Source organism: Strix aluco, chromosome Z (assembly GCF_031877795.1).
Source record: "Strix aluco isolate bStrAlu1 chromosome Z, bStrAlu1.hap1, whole genome shotgun sequence".
NCBI classification, from domain to species: domain Eukaryota; kingdom Metazoa; phylum Chordata; class Aves; order Strigiformes; family Strigidae; genus Strix; species Strix aluco.
In genome coordinates this window covers 46,998,722-47,021,298 of record NC_133971.1, presented here as the reverse complement: position 1 = coordinate 47,021,298, position 22,577 = coordinate 46,998,722, and the positions used below count along the sequence as shown (strand labels likewise).

The window sequence follows — 22,577 nt, the reverse complement described above, 5'->3', positions numbered from 1 at the left end:
TGCGGACTGAACTTCGATCTCCTCTCCCAGAACCTATTCATCATCTCTACATTGTATATGGGGGTCTCTCAGGGGCAGGGGGTGGCAAGGTTTATCTACACGCAATATTCTCCTACCCTTCTCATACCTGACACGGAAATTTAATTCATTCATACCTTCAATCGAAGGCAGAGAAAATCAAACCCACCTCTCCCAATCCGCCCCCCACCCGCCCCGCAAAAATAGCCCGAAAGCGGCTCCGCAAGTGGGACGGTCTCCCCGAAACCACTCACACCGGGCCCTCTCACACCGTCGTCCTCGGAGGAGCTGGCGCGGGGCGGGCGTGACCCCCCGGCCGGGGGCTCGGACCCCACGGCGGCCCCTGCGCTGGTGCGGGAGCAACCGCCCAGGAGGCCGGCGGGGCGCGGCGGCGGCTCCGCTGCGCCTCCCCCGCGCCGCGGCGGCGACTCGGCGCGGGCCGAGCGCGGAGGGCGAGGCCGGGCGAGGCGACGGGGTAGAAGCCCGGGGAGGAGGGGTCGCGCCCCGGGAAGGGTCAGGCAGAGCCGGGCGGGGGCTGCCGGGAGCCGGTGCCGGCCGTGCGTGGCTCGCCGCCCGCCGGCGGCCGCTCGCACCCCGCGCCGCGATCCTGCCCCCGGGGCGGCAGGCTGGGCTCGGCCCCGCTCTCTGCCGCGCGGATCGAGAATAGACAAACGAATAAGCAAACGGGACCCGAGGAGGGGAGGGCGTCTGTCTTCCGTTCCCCCGAACGTCTGCCTCAAGTCGGGCAGTCTGCGAGAAACGGCGGTTAATTTCGCCAAAGGAAGTTGATGCGAGCTCGTCGATGAGGAAACTGAGGCGCGAGGAACCTGTGATCCCCAGGACAGCTCCGACCCTCAGGAAACGAACGGGTACTGTCTCACTTCGCCCACCCTCCCTCTTAGCTGGGTACCCGGGCCCAGCTGCAGTGATTTATACTCGCAAGTGAGTAATACCGTGTGAAATGATGGCCACTTACACTGGATACCTGCATGTTTGCGGTGAATTATGAAGCAGCGGGTCAGAGGCCACCCTTCTTTAATACCAGCAAACTGCAGGTATCCAGTATAACTGCACCTTTGAAGCATATTATTGCCGAGACAAAAATGTATTTCTTTCATTTATTGTTACAGCTGGTTTGCTGGTTAAAACACTATGTTGGACCCTACCTTTCACTGACAAGCTTTCTTCTCTCAGATTTCCTTTAAAATATGCAGTAGTAGTGTTATTTAGGTTGGAGAGTGTTTAGAATCATATTTTGGGGGCAATGGCATGTCCTCTCATTTTTGCTTGGATTTAGTACTTTTAAGTGTACTCACATGGAGTTACAGTGCTGTCATTACACTGTGTTCATTTTTATGGAGGCAAATAAATGATAACATATTGCACTCCTCCCAAAAGAGCCATACCAAACAGCTCCACTAGGAAATAGCTTAATTTTTTTTCTCACTTCTTCCTTGCCTTAATCCTCCCGTCTATACAGCATGAAGGTATAAAGTGAGAAACTGATCTCCTTCCAAAGAGTCTGGCTGCATCTGGGCCTTCAATAGAGCATTCCCACTGACCTTACCTTCTATGTCTCCTGATTTTATCAGGGGATGCTCTGCTCTGGCTGTAGTCCTCCTTGCTTTTTCCATTTTCAGCACATCCCTCAATTTTCTCACATTTCTTGCTTCTTCTTGTCTTGATTTGGGGCTTGACTGACGATATTACAGCCAGTGGAAGTATTAATTTCAGCAGTCTTTTGATGAGGCCTGTACTCACACAGCTGCTCTCTGAGGCCAAGGTAAGAGGAAGGGCACAGTATGTCTCTCCTTGTTGCTCTGTGTTGCAGTCCTCTGGAAAGCTCGCACTTGTCCCACCACATCCCTTTTACATGAACCTCCTGCACCTGTGTGGGTCTTAATAGTTGCCATCTAGTTTGGAGACTCTAGTGATGTCAGTGGACCACAGCACTCTCCCTCTCAACCCCCTCCTCTTTTCCATGTGTTATTAAGCAAGTTGGTGCACTATATTACATCCTACTTGACAGTATCCGTGAAGATGATGCCATTGATCCTTTCTGTGAGGCAGGGTAGTGTGCAAGTCTTGAAATTCTAGCTTTTTTTCCCATATCTGATATTAAGGACTTCCTTCCCTTGTCTTCTGAGGCAGAGGAATCCACTAACTGTGATTGTCTTTAAATGGGTTGGTATAACATTACTGAAAGTGTGCTTGGGTCAAAGCCTTCCATGTATCATTACATAAAAGTTAGTCATGGAAGAGGAAAAGATGCATGGTAAATTTTTACTCAAGGCCTGGTAAAATATGTCTATAGGGCTTCCAGACCTTATAACATTTATGAGGAATTTTAAAAATTTTATTTGTACAATTGCATAAAAACTAGATAGATATATAAAACATGCAACTAAGTACTCTGAGTACTGCTTAGTATTAAAGAGAGACTCCTTGCCTCTCATCAACAAACCATAAGCCAAACAGTTTCAGAAGATGTCCCATTTTCCAAATTTTCAGCTTTGGCAGGACAAAAGGAAAGGAACACAGCAGGAGATCAGATACTGCTGCTGCCAAGCATTAAGACATTACCAGTGGTTTTGGATAGTGGAAAATAAATATCACCATGTGTGACTTTTCTGTAACAGTAAATGACAGTGACACAGGGTTCATTTATACTCCTTGTCAATTTCTTCATTTCTTTTCCTTGAAGAGGTAGAAATAAAATGTTTTATCCACACTCATGTGCACATATTGTCAGGACAAAGTGAAGAAATCCTTGTTCTAGGCAGGTACTAAAAGCTGTGCGCATGAAAATTTATGCATATATATGGTGGCAGGATGCAGGAAATTGACACTGAAATTGCCTGGCTGGAGTAATGAAAATGCTGTAGCATGTTTAATGTAAGTTGATACAGAGGCACAGTGTCTCTAGGAAAGTAATTAATAATTAGGTATTTGGGAGGAGAGTTATGCTTCTAGAGGATGGGCAAAGAGTGCGAACAGGTTGGATTCAAGGGCCTGCCCTGAGTGTTAATTGGCATCATGTTAGACATCCTCTCTTTAAGCCCTCAGTTTTCCCCTCAGATGTTTTTTTTCTAGCTTTGCATGATAAAATGCTGGATTTGTTTAAGGCATACTCACATGCCAACCTGTTTGGGGTTGGGTTTTATTTTTCTTTTTTCCTATGTGAGATCTTTTCCCTTATGATTTCCAATGCCAAACTCCAATGCAGGCCCTGAAATTTCTGAGTATGTCAAAACCACAGGGTTTCTTGATAACTGGTTTTGAAGAGGAAAGAAAAGATGTTGTGGTGATACCTCACTTTCCAAACTAGCTATGGAAATAACAACAACAACAAAAAACCCTGGCATGTACTTGCTGCCTTTTATTCATCATGTCTGGGAATGGCTGTAGGAATATCTGCTGCATAATAATCTTCTCTCAGGACTAGCCAGAAACCTTTTCCCTGGGGTCCTGCAAATCTCATCCTCTAGCCACCTCTAATTGATGTGGCTGAGCGAGCAAAACTCCTCTGCAGTTGCGGCTTAACCCAGCAAAAGAGTCATTCTGCGACAGGGATTATATTGTTAAGGGCGGGTTTTAACCCTCCAGCCAAAAGGCATTTTTTGGGCCAATCTAAGCACGGTTCCCACTAGGGGGCTTTGTTCTGCGTGGCCCTCCCACTGCACCGCCTTGCCGGCAAGGGACCCCCCCTCCGGCCCTCCTGTCCCGGCGCGGCATGCAGGGGATGGCATGGGGCGACCTGCGCATGCAGGCCACCTTCCGCAGGGGCACCCATCAGAGTAACACCCATCGCAGGGCTGGCTGGCTTGCTGTCTGCTAAAATCTGTAATCGGTGTCACGGGTGGAGAACTTGAACAGACGAGCACCGAGTAGGGATGCGTGCATTTCCTTCAAGACTCGAAGGTGTAATGATTTTGAGGGAAATTAGCTTTCACGTGTAACTTTCAAATATTTTCATATTGCTGAATGCATCGTTTTTGTACGGTACAATTTAAAAGAGGACAACAGGAAACAGTGTGTCTAAAGTTGGAGAATGCAAATAGAGGCCATATTGAAAATGCAGCTTTTGTTATCCTGTAGCAGCTTTTACTGAACGTTTTCCTTTGAAGGCTCTGTAGGAAAGAGGCCTGCATAATACATACTATAACCACCTCGGAAAGAAGAACAGCTGAGTCAGTCCCCCTGAGGATTGAAACTGTGGTTACAGGCAATCTAGCAAGTCTAAATCTGTGGCTTAGACCAAGAAGCTCCAGCTTCTATAGTGAATACTGTGCTTTATTTTTCTAAGAATGGGTGTAGGTTGTAGAAAAGTATTAGGGGGAAGATCTAGGACTGCTACCTGAGTACTATGGCATAGTTATGGTTTTTTCTTTGTATTTCTGGAATAAATTTATATGAAGAATTTTACTGTGCTACAAAAGTGAAATGTGCAGAAGACGGTAACCTATTTCAATAGATTCATTGTTATGTTAACTCAGCATACCTCCAGAGAAATGGATTTTCTAAAGCATGAAATAGTTTCCTGGAAGTTGTACGCTCATGGCATGTGCAATAGTGTGCAGCGGAAACATTCAACCAAAATTTTCTTTGCTCAAAAAAGAAAAATCACAGTAGGCTCTTCCCAAAATAGAGAAGCATAATTGGTTATTAAGAGCTGTTAGGGAAATTAACATTTTTACAAACTGGTCTTTTTCATGGCAGTTAGTCACAAAACCAGACATGATGGTTTTGTTATTAGCCTCAGCTACACGTAGCAGGCAAAGAACATGCATTCCCATTCAATAAAAAAATTTCAAATGTGTGCTATGAATCAGTAATATTTGCTGCATAATTTCAATATAAAAATTCGATTCAGCTATAAGAAAGTAAATGTCCATGCATGCTCCCATCTGTCATTCATGAGGTTCTGCTATTTTATTTTCTAAACAGGCAGGCATGAACACACATTAATGTGAAAAGTAGAGCAAATATTCATTTAAAATAAGGATGAAGTTAAATCCTGTTTCAATTAAATCCTTAGGCTGAGCTGTGGTAAGGCAAATGAGGGGGACTTCTAAGGCGTTATGACTGTGTTTTAAAATGTCTCACTGAAACGGTTTAAATGTGCTATTTATACTAGCAAAAAAATGAACCTTAAAAACTGTGTTAAAATAAATGAGTCTTGGCAGGTCTGTGAACACACCAGGCTTGCAAAACGTCTGCAGGGTTTCTGCTCAGCCTTTGGGATTTCTTTGGTGAGATTAGGAAAACCATCCTCAGCAACATGCAAAAGCACACGGTGGGTATGAGTGCTGAGCTGCCATGAAGTAATAGGAGGGGTAGAGGGATCTGCATGATCTTGCCCGTGGCAGTGGTCATGGTGGTGGCCAGCAGCACCGCATTGATAGTGTTTTTTCCCCTTTGCCCCACAGGATGTGACATGTGTGCCGATAATCGCAACGGCGAGTGCCCCATGCACGGGCCCCTCCACTCCCTGCGCCGTCTGGTGGGCACCAGCAGTGCTGCCGCAGCAGCCCCGCCACCTGAGATCCCGGAGTGGCTCCGGGACCTGCCCCGGGAGGTGTGCCTGTGCACCAGCACAGTGCCTGGCCTGGCCTACGGCATTTGTGCGGCGCAGCGGATCCAGCAGGGCACCTGGATTGGGCCCTTCCAGGGAATCCTGCTCTTGCCAGAGAAGGTTCAGGCGGGAGCCATCAGGAACACTCAGCATCTCTGGGAAGTAAGTTACCATCTTTCTTTCCTTGTCAAATTTCATTCTTTTGAAGTAGACATTGAGTGTGATTGTAGGTAGTACTAGCACGGTTCACTAGCTGTGAAAAAAACCCCACAATTTCAGTAAGCTGACCCAGCAGATTTGAAAATGTAGCCAGTGCAAGCAAAAGCCTAGCTGCACTGGAGGCAGCCAGAAAACCAGTGGACACCTCAAAGCTCCAATTGTTTTCAATAGGAAGAGCAGATTGTTACAGGTGCTGTAATGCAGAATTGAGAGACATGGCCAGAGAAGACTGAAGGCTACAACACAAGGTGCTCTTTACATTTTGACCTGAGTAACAAGAGCTGACAGAGCTCTCAGGGCACAGTACCAGCTGTATCATCTTAGTCTGAGCAGAATATGTGGGCTGAGATTGCGTATTCACCATCGCTGTGGCCTACAGACAGTCCACAAAAGCTGCTGAACCAAGTGCAGGAGCCTATTCTACAGCCCTGCTATTTGCACAGTGAAGCTATTAGTGCTTGTTCACAATTTAGTTCGACTCTGGTCCTGCACCGACCGTGCATTCCCCTAACGATGCTTTCAGTGCTTTTGTGTGAAAGCCACTTTCAGCTCTCTGAAGATGTTATTTTTTTGTATTTGTCACCATCTTAGAAAGGGTAATGGTGATAATTGATATGAAAACATTCAGACTGTGATAGTGGTTTATTTTGCGATGAACACTGACTCTGGTTTGGCAGAACGGATCATAAACCCGCCATTGTATTCCTTTGGCTGTACAGGGACATCCATGGCTGTTACTGTTCATGACCATGTACATTTTCTCCAGTGAAGCACTGGAGTTTTGTGCTTAGGTATAGTTTGTACGCAGATGCTAACAACAGCATCTTGTGTTGATTTAGAAGGAAAAGACAGTATATGCTCATTTTACACACAGACCTGATAATTAATAAGGAACACATATAATCGCTGTGTGTGTCAGTACTTCTTATCTACAGAAACAGCCTAGTATTTTGCCGATCATTTCTTACTGGCTTTGTGCTGAATGGTGTCATTTCTTAACTCTGCTTAGTCCTCAGTAGCTGCAGCTTCTTCTCACCTCAAGACTAACTGCTCAGGAGAGTCGGTAGAAATGTGCCCACACATCTGCAAGTGACATTTACTCATCTAGACCAAATCCAAATCTTTAGAATATAAGGGGGTGTGCTTGCTGGTTAGAAACCTGACGAGTCCATGATGGTGCAGAGAGTGCTTTTGCTGTCTTGAGTGGGTATATAGTAAAAGTGAATGAATTTTTAAAAGATATTTGGTGTTATGGAGCCAGGATGTGGTGTATAGCACTTGTTCACAGAAAACCTGTGAATATTTAGGTTGTCAGATCCTCGGGTCTTTTAATCAGTATGTTCTATTTTTGCATACTACCTAATATGTGTGATTTCTTTCTATGAGTAGGAGCTCCTATGCATTTCCTATATGCAAACAAATAGTAAATAACACATTTTTGTCTCAAAGAAATTTTGTCTCAGAGTATTTACCCCAAAGAGTCAATGTGGCAGGTGGGAGAATTTCAAATTAAAGAGTAAAAGATCAGCCTCAGAACACACCTAAATGTACTCAGTACAACTGGATGACTTGCAATCATTCGGAGTTTTGTTGCTGCCTTCAGTGCGGATGGAATTTCTCTTGTATAGCAGATATTAATAAATCAGACTTAAATCTGTGCCTACCAAAGCCCAGTGATTATAATGAGATCATTTTGGGATATGTTATTAATAAAATATTTTTTTACGGAACATTCTATAATGATGTTGGAGGCTTTATTTGCATTGTTAAGAGGTGTTTTGTGGTTTAGATTGTGCTAATTAACAGAATATAAAATAATGAAATAAATAAGATTTCCAGATTGTCAAATTACATAAAACATTAAAATTTAGCTAAAATAAATGAAGTTAGAGAATTTTACATTATTCTTAAATATTTACAATATTAATTATTTTTATTATTATTATGAATCAGTTTTATGTAAGTTAAGTTGTAAATATTGATAGTATCTTTTTTAAATAGACAAGAATTTTTTAGTCTAATTTCAGATGAACATAAACATTGGTTTGCAGCAATGAAAGAAGGGAAGTTGTTGGGGGAAAAGCCAAAAGCAAAGAACCAAAACATGTTAAGTAAAAATTAGAAATAGTACAGATGTAAGTTCCAGATTCAAGCCATTGATGGCTGTCAGCTGAGTTTTTGTGTGGGTTTGCTCTTCTGTTCTTAACACACAACACAGATTTCCTGTTGGCTAGCAAAATGAGTGTGTGTATTTTAAGTGAATTATCTTAAAAATAATAAGTAAACTTAGGTTTTTTGGGGGGAGGTATTGTGGGCAGCTCATGGTCTTGGATTATTTTTGTTAATGGCAAAAATTGTTAGCTAAGAATCGCATAGTCTAAGCTCTAGAGAAAAGTTTTGGCCGTTTCTCATTTGTTCTGTCTTTCAATTTGGTATGTTTTATCTATCAGAAAACTAATATTTGATAAAGAAAAAGTATAGCAAAAGAAAGTAATTAGAATGTGTGTGTGATTTTACAAAGCTGACCTATGACAATAAATCAATCGAAAGTATGTATCTGAACAGTCTGTATTTTAGTCTATATGGTACAGGAGTGTGGATTAAATCACTGTTAACCTTAAAGGAATGTCTCATCATTGTCCCTTTATAAAGTTGTGGCTTTAGTCAATTCTCCCACTGCTCTTTTCAAATAGCTGTGAATACAAGTATGTCCACAGATCACTTATTCAGCATTAGGTCTTGATGGACCTTACAGAGAGAACTTCTTTTTCTTAGTACTGTAAATTACATTCTAACATTTTTTTTCTCTCAGCACTGCAAAGTAAAGTTGATACATACTGTTCTTTGTTTTCAGTGTACATCAGCTAAATAGAAGGGCTGTTGCAAAGACTTCAGCATAGTTACTGATTTGGTGGCGCTTTTTTAATTGTCTTTGTTGTGGGAAACATCAGAAGCACTGCATTTGATGTATAGTTCAACGCTATGGAAATATGCTTCAGTCTGTCTGCACAAGTGTTCCCACCATGCACTCAATGTTTGCTTTGTATGTAATCCATACAGCATAATGCAGAGCGATTCAGAGTAAATTACATACCATTCCATTACCTCACAACAGGCCTTGACACCTATGGGTGTTCATGAGAAATTATAGAGTTCTCTCACAATCAGCCAAGATAATTTTTTATAACTTACAGAAAGATCAGCCTTTCAGAAAGCCAAAAATATTAGTCATTTTCAGCTGTAGTTCTTTTTTTTCCCCCCTTTGGCCCACTTCTATCCAATCCAGAGTTTGCTTGTATTTTATAAAAATACAATAAACTCTGATTTGTTTAAAACAAAAACAGGACTGGGTGTATTAAGTAAACACTCTCTTTGGTAATACAGGCATTTATTCCAGCACTGCTTGATAATATTTCAGATCTTTTTTCTCCTTTTTCTTTTTTTTTTTTTTCCATTTTGAAGTAATGAGAACAATCCTTTTGTTATTACAAAGAAAACAGAGACTTTCTCAGCAATTAGGTCTTACTGATGAGAATGAGATAATTTTCCCCTAATGTGTTTTCTAATGAAGAAGTGAAAAGGCACATTTGATTCCAACGTATATGAAAACATTATCTCAATTATTAATGTGTCCTTACTCCCTGGAGATAAATTAATCTGGTTCCACATGGTTTCCCCTTTCTGTTTAACATCAAAATTTAATAAGAGTCGACTTACGGAATGTATACGATATACTCTTAAATTCTATTAGAATAAAATACAGAAGTTTAGAAAGGCTTATGGATTTTAGTAGTCAAAGTTTTTCAGGCTCCGAACATTGGTTCTGTGTGATTCTGGAAACAACTAAATTTTAAATGGCCTTTTCCTCTGCAAATGCAGTTTACATGAAAAAACTTTTACTGACAGATATGTCAAAGGATAGATTCTTACAGTTTCCTTTTCTTCATTTGCCTGAAAAACAGATTGCTGTCTTTCCTGATTTTTTTTCGTCAGAGGTCAAATAGATTTTTCTTTCTTTGAATGGCCCAAGAATGTCAAATATATTATCTCACTTTATTCTAACTTGACTTAATTTAAGTTTTGCTTTTCTGGAAGAAATGTTTTTTCATATGTTAGGTTTTTTTACAGGGATGAGCAAAATATACATATAGTAGGGCATCCATTAGTAATTACAAAATGTTAAACCTGTGTTACTGATTTTCCCCTTAAATGGACAGGATTAACTGGCACTACTAGGAAGCGTTCATGTCACTTTAATAAAGTACCATTTGGGTCCTTATTGGCTTTTTCGTGCCTCAACTGAAGTCAAAGAAAACACCATCTTTGACTTCATCTGGACCAAGAACAGGCATTTTGCTGGGACACATGCTGGCCAGAGTCTATGCAGCAGTACTGTACATTTCTGTACAAATTAATATGCAAAGAGAATCCTTACCTTTCAACTGAAACACTCATTCCAGTTATGGTGATAGATTTGTATTCAGATTCTCAAGGCTGTAGTTTTGGACTAAATTCGCTGTTATAGCAAAACACTGGGGGATAGAATTATGTGCATGCTATAGTTCTATTAAAGTGAAAATTATGTTTCTCAGCAATCCATCATCTAGTATTCTAGACTGCTTGACAGCCCTGTTTCAAATATGTCATGTTCATGAAAATCAAATAATTTTGTCTTGAAAAAACCCCTTAGTTATATTACTATTATATCTTAAATTATGCAGAGTAACAGCTAGTGCCATTCTGTTGTTTTGTTTTGCCTTTTCTGAGGAGTTTGTGTGGTGTACCACCCTTGGATTTATTTTCTATAAAAAAGCACAATAATTTTTATTTTTATATGAATTTTAAGTTCACAGACTGCCTACCGGAAATATCCCTAATGTTCTCTTCAGTAGCTTGCTAAGCTGAAAGTTCAGTAAGACCACACTGAGCACCACAGCTCCTTTAATTATGTACCTTAGAAGAAAATTGCGCTAAGCTGCTATAAAGCAACTTGCTTTATTAGTATTTCTGTATCACTTAGTATCACATTTTTCCAGATAACTTTTGTAAGTTATAGATTCCTTAGGGTCAATATAAACTTAGTTTCATCTCAAATATAAAAGGCACTTTGTGTTTGGTAATTCTTATTCTTAGAAAAGCTAAACTAAAATTGGATCTTTCTTTTAGAAACTCTGTGATTTTTATAAGACTTCTTCACACCTTATCTTCATGTATCTCTGAGTTTTTGGTATGTTTATTCCATGTACACCAGGTATCGATTTTATGTCTGAGCAGATAAATAAACCTAAGCACACATGCAACAAAATAAATCTAATTTGGGATGGGGACTGATTCTCTGCTTATTTAACGAAGTGAAGTTTAGAATAAACTTTGGTGGGGAGTTGGATACGGCCCCAGAATCTCAACAATGCTACTGAAAACAATAATTCTATGGACTGCACAGAACATGCATGTGTCCGGACACACGTTATTCCCAGAAAAAAATTATTCCTAAATTGCCAGATCATGCAGGGACTGTCTGTTTTTCCATGGCATGTAATCTCACCTTGGAGATTCTATTATACAATATGCAAAAATTACTGAAATGGAACACAATAATATAAAAGCTCATTTCTGTCCTCATTTGATGACTACCTTTCCGTATTGCTCAAAACTGATCCAATCACCGATATTACAGAAACTCTTGACCTTTCTTTTTTATTAGTTAGTAAAAGCAATTTCCATTGTTGGATGAAATCTAGTTTGTAAGGCCTGAAGTTACTCTTAATTTATGATACCATTAACAGTGAATTATTTCTATTGACTTTTGATAAAAAAGTGGGTGGATAAAGGCAGTATTTTAATGAGATAGATGGATATCCAAAATGTGTTGCGTACCTGATGCCCATAATACATTGGTTATAGATTTGATAAGCTGAAACTGCAGCATACACTTTTCAGGGTGGCAGTGATGTACAATATTTTGCAGAGCTGTCTCAATCACTGCTTTATGCACTTTGGTCACCAAGGTTTCATGGCATCAAACATGCATGGACTTTAAAATGTAGACTTTTAAGTAATCCCTTAACATAAAAGCTGGAAAATTCAGCCCAGGGTATACTTTCTTTACACTCATTTGGCACCTTTTTCAGATAAGTTACAGAATTCCATTATCCAAATTGTTACACATGTGTGACAGAGGTTGACCTTTAGTCATGTCAATCCTTTTTGTGTAGGCCTCGGGCTCCAGCCTAATGGCTCAAAGCCTGATTCACTCACTGTAATAAGGGCAGGAGGTCGAGCAATTGTCAGCTTGCCTGCTCGTACTCGTCTCAGAGCCTGGTTGAAGGCTGTTAACACAAAGCATTTCAAAGTGAATTTACAACCACCACCACTGACAGAGGCCAATCAGTACACCATAAATGTCAGGTTAGTGAGATTGAGCAGTAAGTAAAGTACTGGCAGCCCACTATTGGCTGAAATCAATTGCTTAAGGTTTAACTGAGAATAGCAATCCATGTATAACTATGTCTGTAGAACCAGCTTAACTGTGGAGAGCAAGTTGGAGAGAGGATTAGGCAGAATTACCCACCAGCAACAGCAATGGAACCAAACACTGCATTTGTTCTCCTTCCATATGAATGGTGCCTGCACTGGTGTGATTCATGGTCAAAAAGTTGTTGCACCTGCCTCTTAGTTATAGAAATCAGATTATTCTTTTTATATATCTGGGGAAAAAAGAAAAGTGAAACAGTATGCTGTCTTGCCTGGACCAGGAAGGCTAGGAAATTTTTTTGATGTATTAGTTCAGTAATACTCAATTATTTTTAGTCCTTGGTGCCAGAGGCTTTTTCATAAGGAAACTGTGGCTTTTTGCTGTTGACTTGTAACTGGAAACTATCACAGAATTCACTAATGAGTGATTATGTGCCTGATGGTCTGAATATCCATGAGATGTAGTTACTCACAAGACTGAATGTTTTTATCATTTTGTGTAGTGACAGCTTGGACAACAATTCATTTGGCTTTGAAAGCATCAGCATTAAAATGTAGGAATCCATTAAAATGCTGTATGCCAGGATTTATAAATTAGGCAATTTCCTTGATTATTGCAATCATTTACAAAATTGATTGTCCCAGTGTGGTATAGGCAGATTTCAGCAATGATCATTGACAACAGGCACATCCTTTAATATCTATATTCATTGTTCCCTAAAAGAAAAGCCACTCTACTATGAGGTTATTCTCCATCTCAAGGTCAATTATGCACTGAAAAAGTCTACTAAAGTAGAAGATCACACATCTTTAAAGGAGGACCACATCAACTATTTATAGACTGTAATGATAGCCAGAACACTTATTTTTTCTTGTGTTCGTAATTTGTTTGTGGCGGCCAAGGCATTCACTTGAGTCTGTAGTGCATATTCTCTTTGTGATCCATTATTGAAAGGTAAATAATTTTGGCAAATTGCAGCTGTGAATATTTATTTGATTGAGGATTTAAAAGTCAATAATGTGTTTTATTTGTTGCATCTTAAAGTTCTAATTAACCAATAGATATAGTGTATATTAAGTAGATTTGGGTCAATTATTTCTGCAAGACATAATAAAGACATTATGTCACAAAGCAAATATGCTCTAGAAGTTTTCCTATATTAAAACAAATACAATAAAGCCACAAAATGCTAGCCACCAACCACAAAACTACAGTGCTTTCTACTTGTGTGAAAATAAACAATATATACAGTAAAAACCTATAAATGCTAAACCTTAAAATGCAGGTGATTACAGGAGATTCTTTCTGCAAACTGTAGATGAGGTCCAGTTATAACTGGCAACAAGCTAATTGTGATAGGCCTCATGGAGTTCATGAGCTTCCAGGACTAATGTCCTGCAGTTGTTAATCAGTCTTTGCTCAGACAAGATAGCCATTGATGTCACTAGGAACTTTGATTTAATGAGGTCTTCAGGCATGACTGAATAGCACAGTATCACTTTAATCACAATTCTTAAATCCATTTTTTTCCAAGATAGACCAATCATTCTTTCAGAACCACAGAGCCACCTGTATATTGTCTGCCGCTGTCATACAACAAGAGTAACATGCAGTTAACATAAAGGTACCCTTGTATAAATGCATTCATTTGACCTAAAGATAATATTTTACTGTGAAGAAAGGGAGGATTGCATTGCCAGTGACTGTGTAGTGTTGCATTGTATTTCATTAGATAAATATTAGCATCAAAGAAAAACATTTTTTTTGGTATCTTATAAAAAATCTGTAACTCATAAATTTATTGTTTGTACTACATTGCATATTTGTTGCATGGATTTAGCAAGAGGTATATAAACAATTCCATATTTTAACAGTAATTCAACCTGGTACTTTCTGTGTAGAGACCTACTGGTGTATAAGCAAGCAAATTTAGTGACCCCAGGGCATTTCTAAAGATGTTTTGATTTCATCTGTGGAACTACAAAGTAGAGAAAAGTGGTTTTTTGATGAGTACAAAAACCTCCTACTGAAATAGAGGTCATATGAAGGCTCTGTTCTTCATATTGTTCACCTGTAGCAGAGCCCTGAATTTGGAAGTAAAGTAAAGGTCAGTATTTGTTACAGTCCTAAACTGGAAAAAAAATCCTGCATTAAGTGAAGTGTCATGTATAAAGCAAATGAAATAAGCAAATCTAGGGTTCACTGTTTTTACTTAGGCTTATCTTCCAGTTGTGTAAAGGTCAGTATTTTTTTAAAAAATGGTTTGTATGTACTTTTTGCCTGATGCCATGTCAGTATTCACCGAAGAAAGCAGGGTATTAGTTTTTATCAGTCAAAAGAACTTTTATAGGAGTACAGATTGGTGACTGATACTATTTTTAGACCACCATTTTACAAAAAGAGCTCACTACTGAAGTAAAAAGAATTTTTAAAAAAGTGTTCTATTTTCTATATTTTGTTCTATTTCTGTTTCTATTTTAAGTTGGCTCAAATTCTCTCCCCATTTCTATTGCTCCAGTAAAAGGAGATGAAAGAGATGCACATTTACTCAGAGAAAAATGGGAAGGACTCGGGTATATTCTTTTGATAGTTACTAATAAAGTACATGTTCATTTCCAATTGGAGATGTGAAGTTTTGCTGAGCCCTAGGTTTGTGTTAATTAATTTTATTGTGACCAGCAAGATTTCAGTGACAGCTGTGGTAGCAAAGTGACATTTGTCCACCTCTAAAAAAAAATGAGTTGTCTTTCAGAGCAAACATTCTGAGAAGGATTTGACATTTGCTGGAAAAAAACCCCAACTTTAAAAAAAATTTTGATTCTCATTCATGACACAGGGCCATTCTCCATTTTAGAGCAGGAAAATATGTATAGATTGGTTAGGTGCCTCTAGATGGCATGCATTTGGAAAGTTCAGGAATGGTCACTAACATTTAATCAAAATAAATGTTTCTTTGCAACTAATGTAAAAATATAATTGGAATACTTAAGCAAAACTGATATGATTTTTAACAAGATGTTTTTTCGTGCAGAAAAGTGGAGGTTGCAGATTAGTTTCTGATGACCTCTCACAGAAATGTGCAAAAAGTTACACAGACTTACAGATTTCACTTAAAGCTTCTGTAACCCTTTGGGGCAGTTGTCAAAGTGTACCAAACTAAGACCTCAGCTGTGTTTTCGGTAGTGTTCTCTTTTCATGGTCCCAAACCTGCAAATTGCTAAGTACTGTACTCTGGGTCTGGCATTTTGCTGGTGAGAGGTGTGTCCTGAGAAACTGAGGTCTTATTTCTGTGTTGGGACCAAAACTTTTCCCCCAACTGAACCTCTTCTATTGTTCATATACCAACACAGTAGAGTTTAATTTGCTATGAATCTTACATTTAAAAGTCAGGTAAGGACTTTAGGAAGCTCAATTTCTGATGCAGTTTTATCACAAAGATAACCAAAGGGAAGATGAACGTTGACATTTCCTTAGACTACACACTAATTTTGAAGACATTTAGGAAGAAAATGGGTACCATATTGATGTTCAAATATTTTCATCAATGTTGTGTCATCTGAATTTCATTCTCTTTTCTTTTCTGATCAAACCAGGATCATAAACAAGTTACTTATAATAAAAGGTAGTTTTTTAGAAATATTAACTTACTTGCTTGTTTGTTCAGAATAGTACCTATTGTGTCCCCAGTCTAGGGATTTGGTGAATTTCCAACAGTGAGAGTTCTCCAGCAGAAACAGCATGGTCTGGGCTCAGGGGTATCTCTAGCCCACCATATGGTAGAACATACGTTAGAGTAGGCTATGTATCTGAGCTTGGGTGGGCTCAGACAGTAACTCTGGCTGAGTAGCTATCTGACCTTGGGGTCTGCCATTCCCAACAAAAGATGGCTGAGGGTCAGGCTGAGGTCTGCAGCCTCCCTTTCTTCCAAAGACTACATTTGTCTGTCTCTTTTCTTAACCTTTGTGGGTTTTTGTTTATTTAATAAAAAGTTAATTTTTATGCCCTAATTACCTAAGAGTGACATGTCCCAGAGGCAGTAGTGTTGCAGAAGTTTTACTTCATTGTTTGAAATAGATTTTCCCTTTACTTTTGAAAGGCTAATTTGTGTACAATTTCATTGTTTGTTGCCAAGCCAAATCAGATGGCTTCTTTTTTAAAGATATAGCAACTGTCATGTTGGATCACTTTAAGGACTTTGTAGTGTCTTAATCTGTTTAATCCTTCATTCTGAGTTTCTATCCATAAGTATTCCATACTTATCTCTTCTGAAATCTTACAGATCCACATACTATATACTTTATGCTATTCATTCCCACTCTATGGCCTGCATGTTGTGGTGGCTGTATTTATAACCAGAAATAGCTAACAATGTCTCTCAGGATGCTATCAATCACAATTTGAAATAACAACGATAGCCACTGAAGAAATTTGCACAAGGCCTTCTCCCCTTTCTGAAGCTGAGCAGCACACTGCTCCCATACTGCACCCAGACGCTGGTTGGTGGGTAGTTCAGGAAAAATGCTCCTTTCTCTGTCACATTTGACTTTCAGATCATCTGTTTTAAGGGACGAAAAACATCAAGAATTTAAAATTGCTGCTGCATCCATGGAGAAAAAAGCCAGCTACCGTGAGAGTTAAGCCAAGGCAATTCCATGTCTTGGCAATAATTTATGACTAGAGCCAACCTAGTGAAGGTACGGACCACCGTGATGTTTGTTTTACTATTATTTACCTTTTCTTACTTTTGTTTTATTATTTGTATATTTTTTCTTTTTTATTACTTTTTTATTATGTTTTTTAAAATTATTTTTAATTTTTATTTAACTCATTTATTTTATTATTTATTACTGTAAAAATTGCTTTTTGTGATTTCTGAAAAGATATGGATTTGTCTCAGTGCTTTCTACAAAGAGGGCAAACATTCTGGCATTTCCTTTCTGTGTGGAAGGTGATTTAATTTATTTGGAGAATTAGCAGTAAGTTTGCTGTTGGGAGCATTCATTTCTAGTTCTAGCTGTCATCCCACATTAACTGTGGAAAAAACATTTTCTTTTTTATAGGCAAAGCTGGACTGGATGTACGTTAATATTTTGATAGTTAATTCCATTGCTTTATTTAAATAATGCTACAGTTAGTCATTGCAACTTGATATTAACTTACCTGGTAAATCTCTAAACGGAGTAACGTTGAGAAATTTCTATGTAAGAAAGACTATGGAGTGCAGCATCCAAGGATCAGATTGTCACAGATTGAAAGTCTGACTTAATTTCTCCCTCCTTTATACTCTTTGAAGGTCTCACCATAAAAATCAGAGAGCCGGATATCTTATCTTCCACTTTTCCTCAGCAAATTCATGTATCTGTGGAGTCTGAAAAAGCAGACCTTTAGATCATAGGGAAAATTGGGGCAACAGACAGATGCAGGCTGCTAAAACAATGTGTTTGAAGGAGATGGAGAATAGGACAGTGAGGCAATATAGTGCCAATGAGTTTGGAGAAAGAGCCAAGGCTCTCTCAGACTATGAGTCTTGCAGAAGATTACTGCCATTCTTTCTCTTTGTTCTCAAAGATTACAGGTAATTTTACCACTCTCTCACAAACCAGCCTAGATTTGTCTCATGAGCATTACAGTGCTGATCTATCTATTATTCAGTTTTTGAGCTGACACTATCTAATGATGAGTTGTGGATATCCCACGGAAATTCACAGGCAAAACATTAAGAAATGATAGCATTTGGAATTAATAATTTTCTCCCTCATGTTTTTATGGTTTTCTGCTCTGGATTTTTCCCACTCTTTTGTTGATTAATTTAAATATTTTATCTAGTTTAAGGTTTCAAAAACTTGCAAGTGTTACAAAAAGTAGCTTTGTGAATATCCTTGAGCTTGCAAAGCTTTTCTTAGAGATCTCTTAGTGTGTCCTTAGCACTGCACTAGGAAATATGATATCGCATATCATATTTCCTAGTGTCTACAAGGAGGGACCATGGACAGGCACAACTGGGCACAAGCTTGCTATGTCTGTGGTCTAAGCTGACCAGACAGAAGCCTGCTGTGGACTGGAAGCCATGTGGGAGTGTGTCTGCTAGCAAGGGAACAAGTCCTAGCAAGGTTAATTGTCTTATGGGCTGAAATTGGATTGCGCCGAGACAGTGTTTGTTATGATTAGCATGAGCTGGATATCTGTGCCTTCTGACATGGCTTTATCCTGTGCCTGCTGGGGAAGATTTTTGTGACTATTTGACCAACACCTTACTAGATTTTCTGAAAACATAAAGACAAGATAGACTTCCACTTTGGCTCCAGGTGATTTATCCCAGCAGTAATACTGACAGGGCTTCTTAGCGGCTCCAAGTCAGTCATGAGCAAATGGTACAATTGCGAATGCCAGAGAAGGTCTTACATACATGTGCTTTCTAATAGGGCAGTTTTGCGCATACATACAAGCCAAGTCAGTACTAACATTTGCTAAAACTGCTCACAAATCATATGATTGAATAGTTTCATATTAATGACTTGAAAACTCCTAGTAAACTTCACTATTTAAACAAAACAAAACAAAACAAACAACTGCTATGCTTAACTATGATCAGCTGGGTAATCTCTTGTGTGCATGACAGCTATAAATAGTACAAATGGAGGCCTGGGTGCTGTAAGCTTATACCACAATGTCACTGCACGATTCTGAGCTTTCATTTACTCCCTTCAACTTTGTTGGGAACAGGTGGTGTCAAAGACCTTACAGAAAGCATGGAGTGGCTTCCAAGATCAGGACTCCTGAGCTTTGTCCCAGTGTCAGGTTGCATGATTTTTTAGGTCTTTTCATTCTATGTTTCATGGTGATTGTACTTGCTAGTGAATAAGAAGACTCCAACGTTACTCCCCATTCCAGCAAAACAAAAATGGTAGGAGTTTCAAAGAGGACAAATATTTTAAATTCATAGATCAGTCTCTTAAATTTTCTATCCTGGAGGAGTCTGTTGGAAAGGCCCATGGGCATTATGGCATTTATCTCTCCAGCAGAAGGGTTACTGTAGCTATAAGTTGTATAAAATGAATAGTATCATGTGACTGAAATATCTGTGAAGAGTTACCTCGTGTATAGAGCTGACAATCAAAGAACTGTGGGAAAAGAAAAGAAAGTGCAAGGTGACTGTGGAGGTGATCACCTTCTGGAAAAAAGCACCTTTGCATGGAATTCTTAATGGAGCTTAATATATTGTCTTAATTACAGAAGAGTTTAGAATTTATTTGACTTCTTTGTATGGACACTTACATATGGAAAAAAACAAAAACTTGGCAGATGGATATTTCTATTCAAATGGATGAAACAGGATGGACAAAATACCATGGCTAGAAGCTGAAGTTAGACAAAATGCCTCTCAAAAGAAAGTGGTAATTATGTTTTGCAGTAGTTAAACATAATAATATCTTACTAAAAGAGGCAGGTACCTTACTCTGACTCTTTAAAAGGTCATTATATGTGTTGAGTTCTGCATCTTTGGGTTGGATGATCTGAGCCTTTGCCTTCATGGTCTGTGAAACTCCAAACCCTTTGCTTTACCAGCTGGGCCGTACACGAGGAGAGCAAGACTGCCTGCATCTTCCTTGTAGCACGTTGTGTAAGGGTCTCATCTTTAGTGGGGCACTTACTGGGAATTTATTCCCTCGGCTGTCCAGATAGATTCTGCTTTCTCTTTGCCTTTTTTTTGTGGGGCCAGAGAATTGCTACAGGGACAGGGGCCAGGGGCAATGGTTTGATGTGGTAGTCTTTTATTTCACAACAGCATATTTGTGCCCTGGGCATTTCCTGCCACCGACCTTTCAGGTTTGTCACGATCTTTGCAGCTTCAGAAGTGGCCATCCTGGCTTGCTGGTTCCTCTGTGCATTTCTTCCCTTAGCAATTCCCTGCCATTATGGAACCATCAGGTTCTCATGGCACACTGGTCCTCTCCCTTTTTTCTGTACCTTTTCCTGGATGGAAGCTAATGGCCTATGAAGTATAGTCTGGAGCAGATGATTGAACAGTCCCTTCTGGCTTTAAAATCCATGAAGCTATGAAGCCAACCAAGAAAAATTACTGTGTCTGTGTAAATCTTATCAAAACTGAGCTCTGCTCATTCTCCCAAGTAAGAGTTTCTGTGCTTACAAATTCCTCTCAGCCTCCTATTCTGACAGAGTGCAGCACATCAGAGGAATTGTCTGATAAAGATGGGGAGAAAGGAGAGGGATTATTATAAAAGCCAGCCATGTGGCTTCTGCCCGGAAGTCTGCATATTTCCCTTATACATGAAGTGGCATATACAGACTGCAGCTTAACCCAGAGCTCCAGAGAAATAGTAATATGGAAAAAAGAGCAACAGTAACTGAATTTTCTTGCAATGATTCTATTGCAACAACACTGAATGGACATGCAATCATATACCACAACCCCCACAGCTGTCACTTTGGCAAACCTTTTGATAAATTGGATCTTGATATTTACAGAATCTATTAAAATACAGCCCATCATGTGTTTGTTTATATGTTGACAAGATGATGTACACCCTGCAGGTCAAGGGTGATGTGAACTGTTTTGGTGTTCTTGTCAAAGCAGCTAAAAAAAGAGCATTTAAATAATTTTTTTAGAATAGTTGTCTAAGAATGTTAGAGCAACATAAAGAATTCTTACTTTGAAAAAAAACTCTACTGATCTGACACAAAAATCTGAGCTTGTTATCAATCAAAAAGACTTTCCTACTTCTTCTCTAATATGTTAGAAAATTGGCAGCTCAGATAGAAAAACAAATAGCAAAATTAAACAGAAAAGAATTGATTTAACTACTTGGGTGGTTTATCCAGTACCATATAAAATTTTTCACTTGGGATTGTCACTTATTAAATGTATTTTTTTAACAAATGAGGCTACACAGCACATACAAAATCTTGCACTATTTTGCTATACAAATTCTACGTCAGAATTAGCTTCATGAGGATATCATATATATATCTTTGAACATCATTCATATGTGATTTTTCTTTGCAGTTATGAAGAAAAAATACTGTCTGAAATTAAATTATGTCAATCTACTTGTCCTCACAGATATGCCTTGTAAATCCAAATGTGGCTATATCAAGGGTGTTACCTGTGTAAAACTGGACCCCAAACTCATATGCTGAAGGATTCCAGACAATTCTCCCAGCTTCATTGTATTGTTATTAGATTATATTCTCATGAATTGGGCTAAGAGCTAAGACAACTTATTGTAGAAAAATCTCTTTCAATCTCACATTTTTATTGTTTTTTTTCAGCACCTTGAAGTCATGTGCCTCAGAAATAAATAATTCCTGTCCCAACATAAAGCTAGCACATGGTCATTTCGGTGCCATAAAAGAAATCATGGAAGAGAGCAGATAAAGAAGATGAGTTTTCAGGGAACAAAATTTACACAGTTTTCATGGATTTGTTATGTGCATGTTGTCAAATTGTTGAGGTATCCAAATGCTTCACTGTTTTAGAAAGTGCATTTGGGTGCATTTGGAATGCAGAGTGGAGCTAGGATGAAAAGCCTGAGAGAGAAGGAGGGTGTGTGAAGGTGAAAAAGAAAGAATGGAAGGATAAAGTAGGGGAAAGGAAGAACTGGATCTAGGCAGTGTGAGAAAGGAGGAATCAAGTGTGTTGTGGGTGAGGAACACAAGGAGACTACTAGACATGAGCTGTCCTGAGATGTTGTGCTGAAGAAATGGTAGTGCTGGCTCTCATGTTCCCGTTGAGAAGAGGGACCTGAGAACAGCTCATGTTACCTTCAGATTACCTCCTCCTAAAGAGAACAGGCTGTGCTGGTTCAGCTCTGATGAAAGCTTATTCCTGGGCCCTGGGGTCCCTCAGAAAGCTGCTCCTTGGATCAGGTCTGGGAAAGGAAGCAGAGCAGCCTGTTCTTTTATTCATACAGAAAGGATATTCAGGGCTTTTCTGAGATGAAACACTGCTAGATTGTTGGGGTTTTTTTCCTTCTTCTTTTGTTATATATTTCTAAGACTGTTCTGGCAAAGCAAAGTGCTTATATGTGCTTATATTATTTCTAAGACTGTTCTGGCAAAGTAAAGTGCTTAAGTCAAGAGCCTCCTTCACATATTTGGGAACTTGTCTCTTCCTTTTTATTCCTTTAACTGACCATAACCTTGCTCCAAAAGCATTACTTTAAATATTCCCCCACACACCTTTTTTTTCTTTTTTTGACTTTTCTGTTGGGACTGCCAACAATGAATCAGTTAGAACTAGTTGTGAGATTGCAGTCTACAGACACTTGC

At 39.2% G+C, this 22,577-nt stretch overlaps 1 protein-coding gene across 1 annotated transcript in view; it reads left to right on the top strand.

Annotated features, from left to right (window-relative positions):
* PRDM6 (PR/SET domain 6) overlaps positions 1-22,577 on the top strand; it is a 72,986-nt gene that overhangs the window by 4,280 nt on the left and 46,129 nt on the right. The window contains exon 2 of the mRNA XM_074813353.1: positions 5,448-5,755. Coding sequence (XP_074669454.1) covers positions 5,448-5,755 — 308 coding nt within the window. The remainder of the gene's footprint in view (positions 1-5,447; positions 5,756-22,577) is intronic.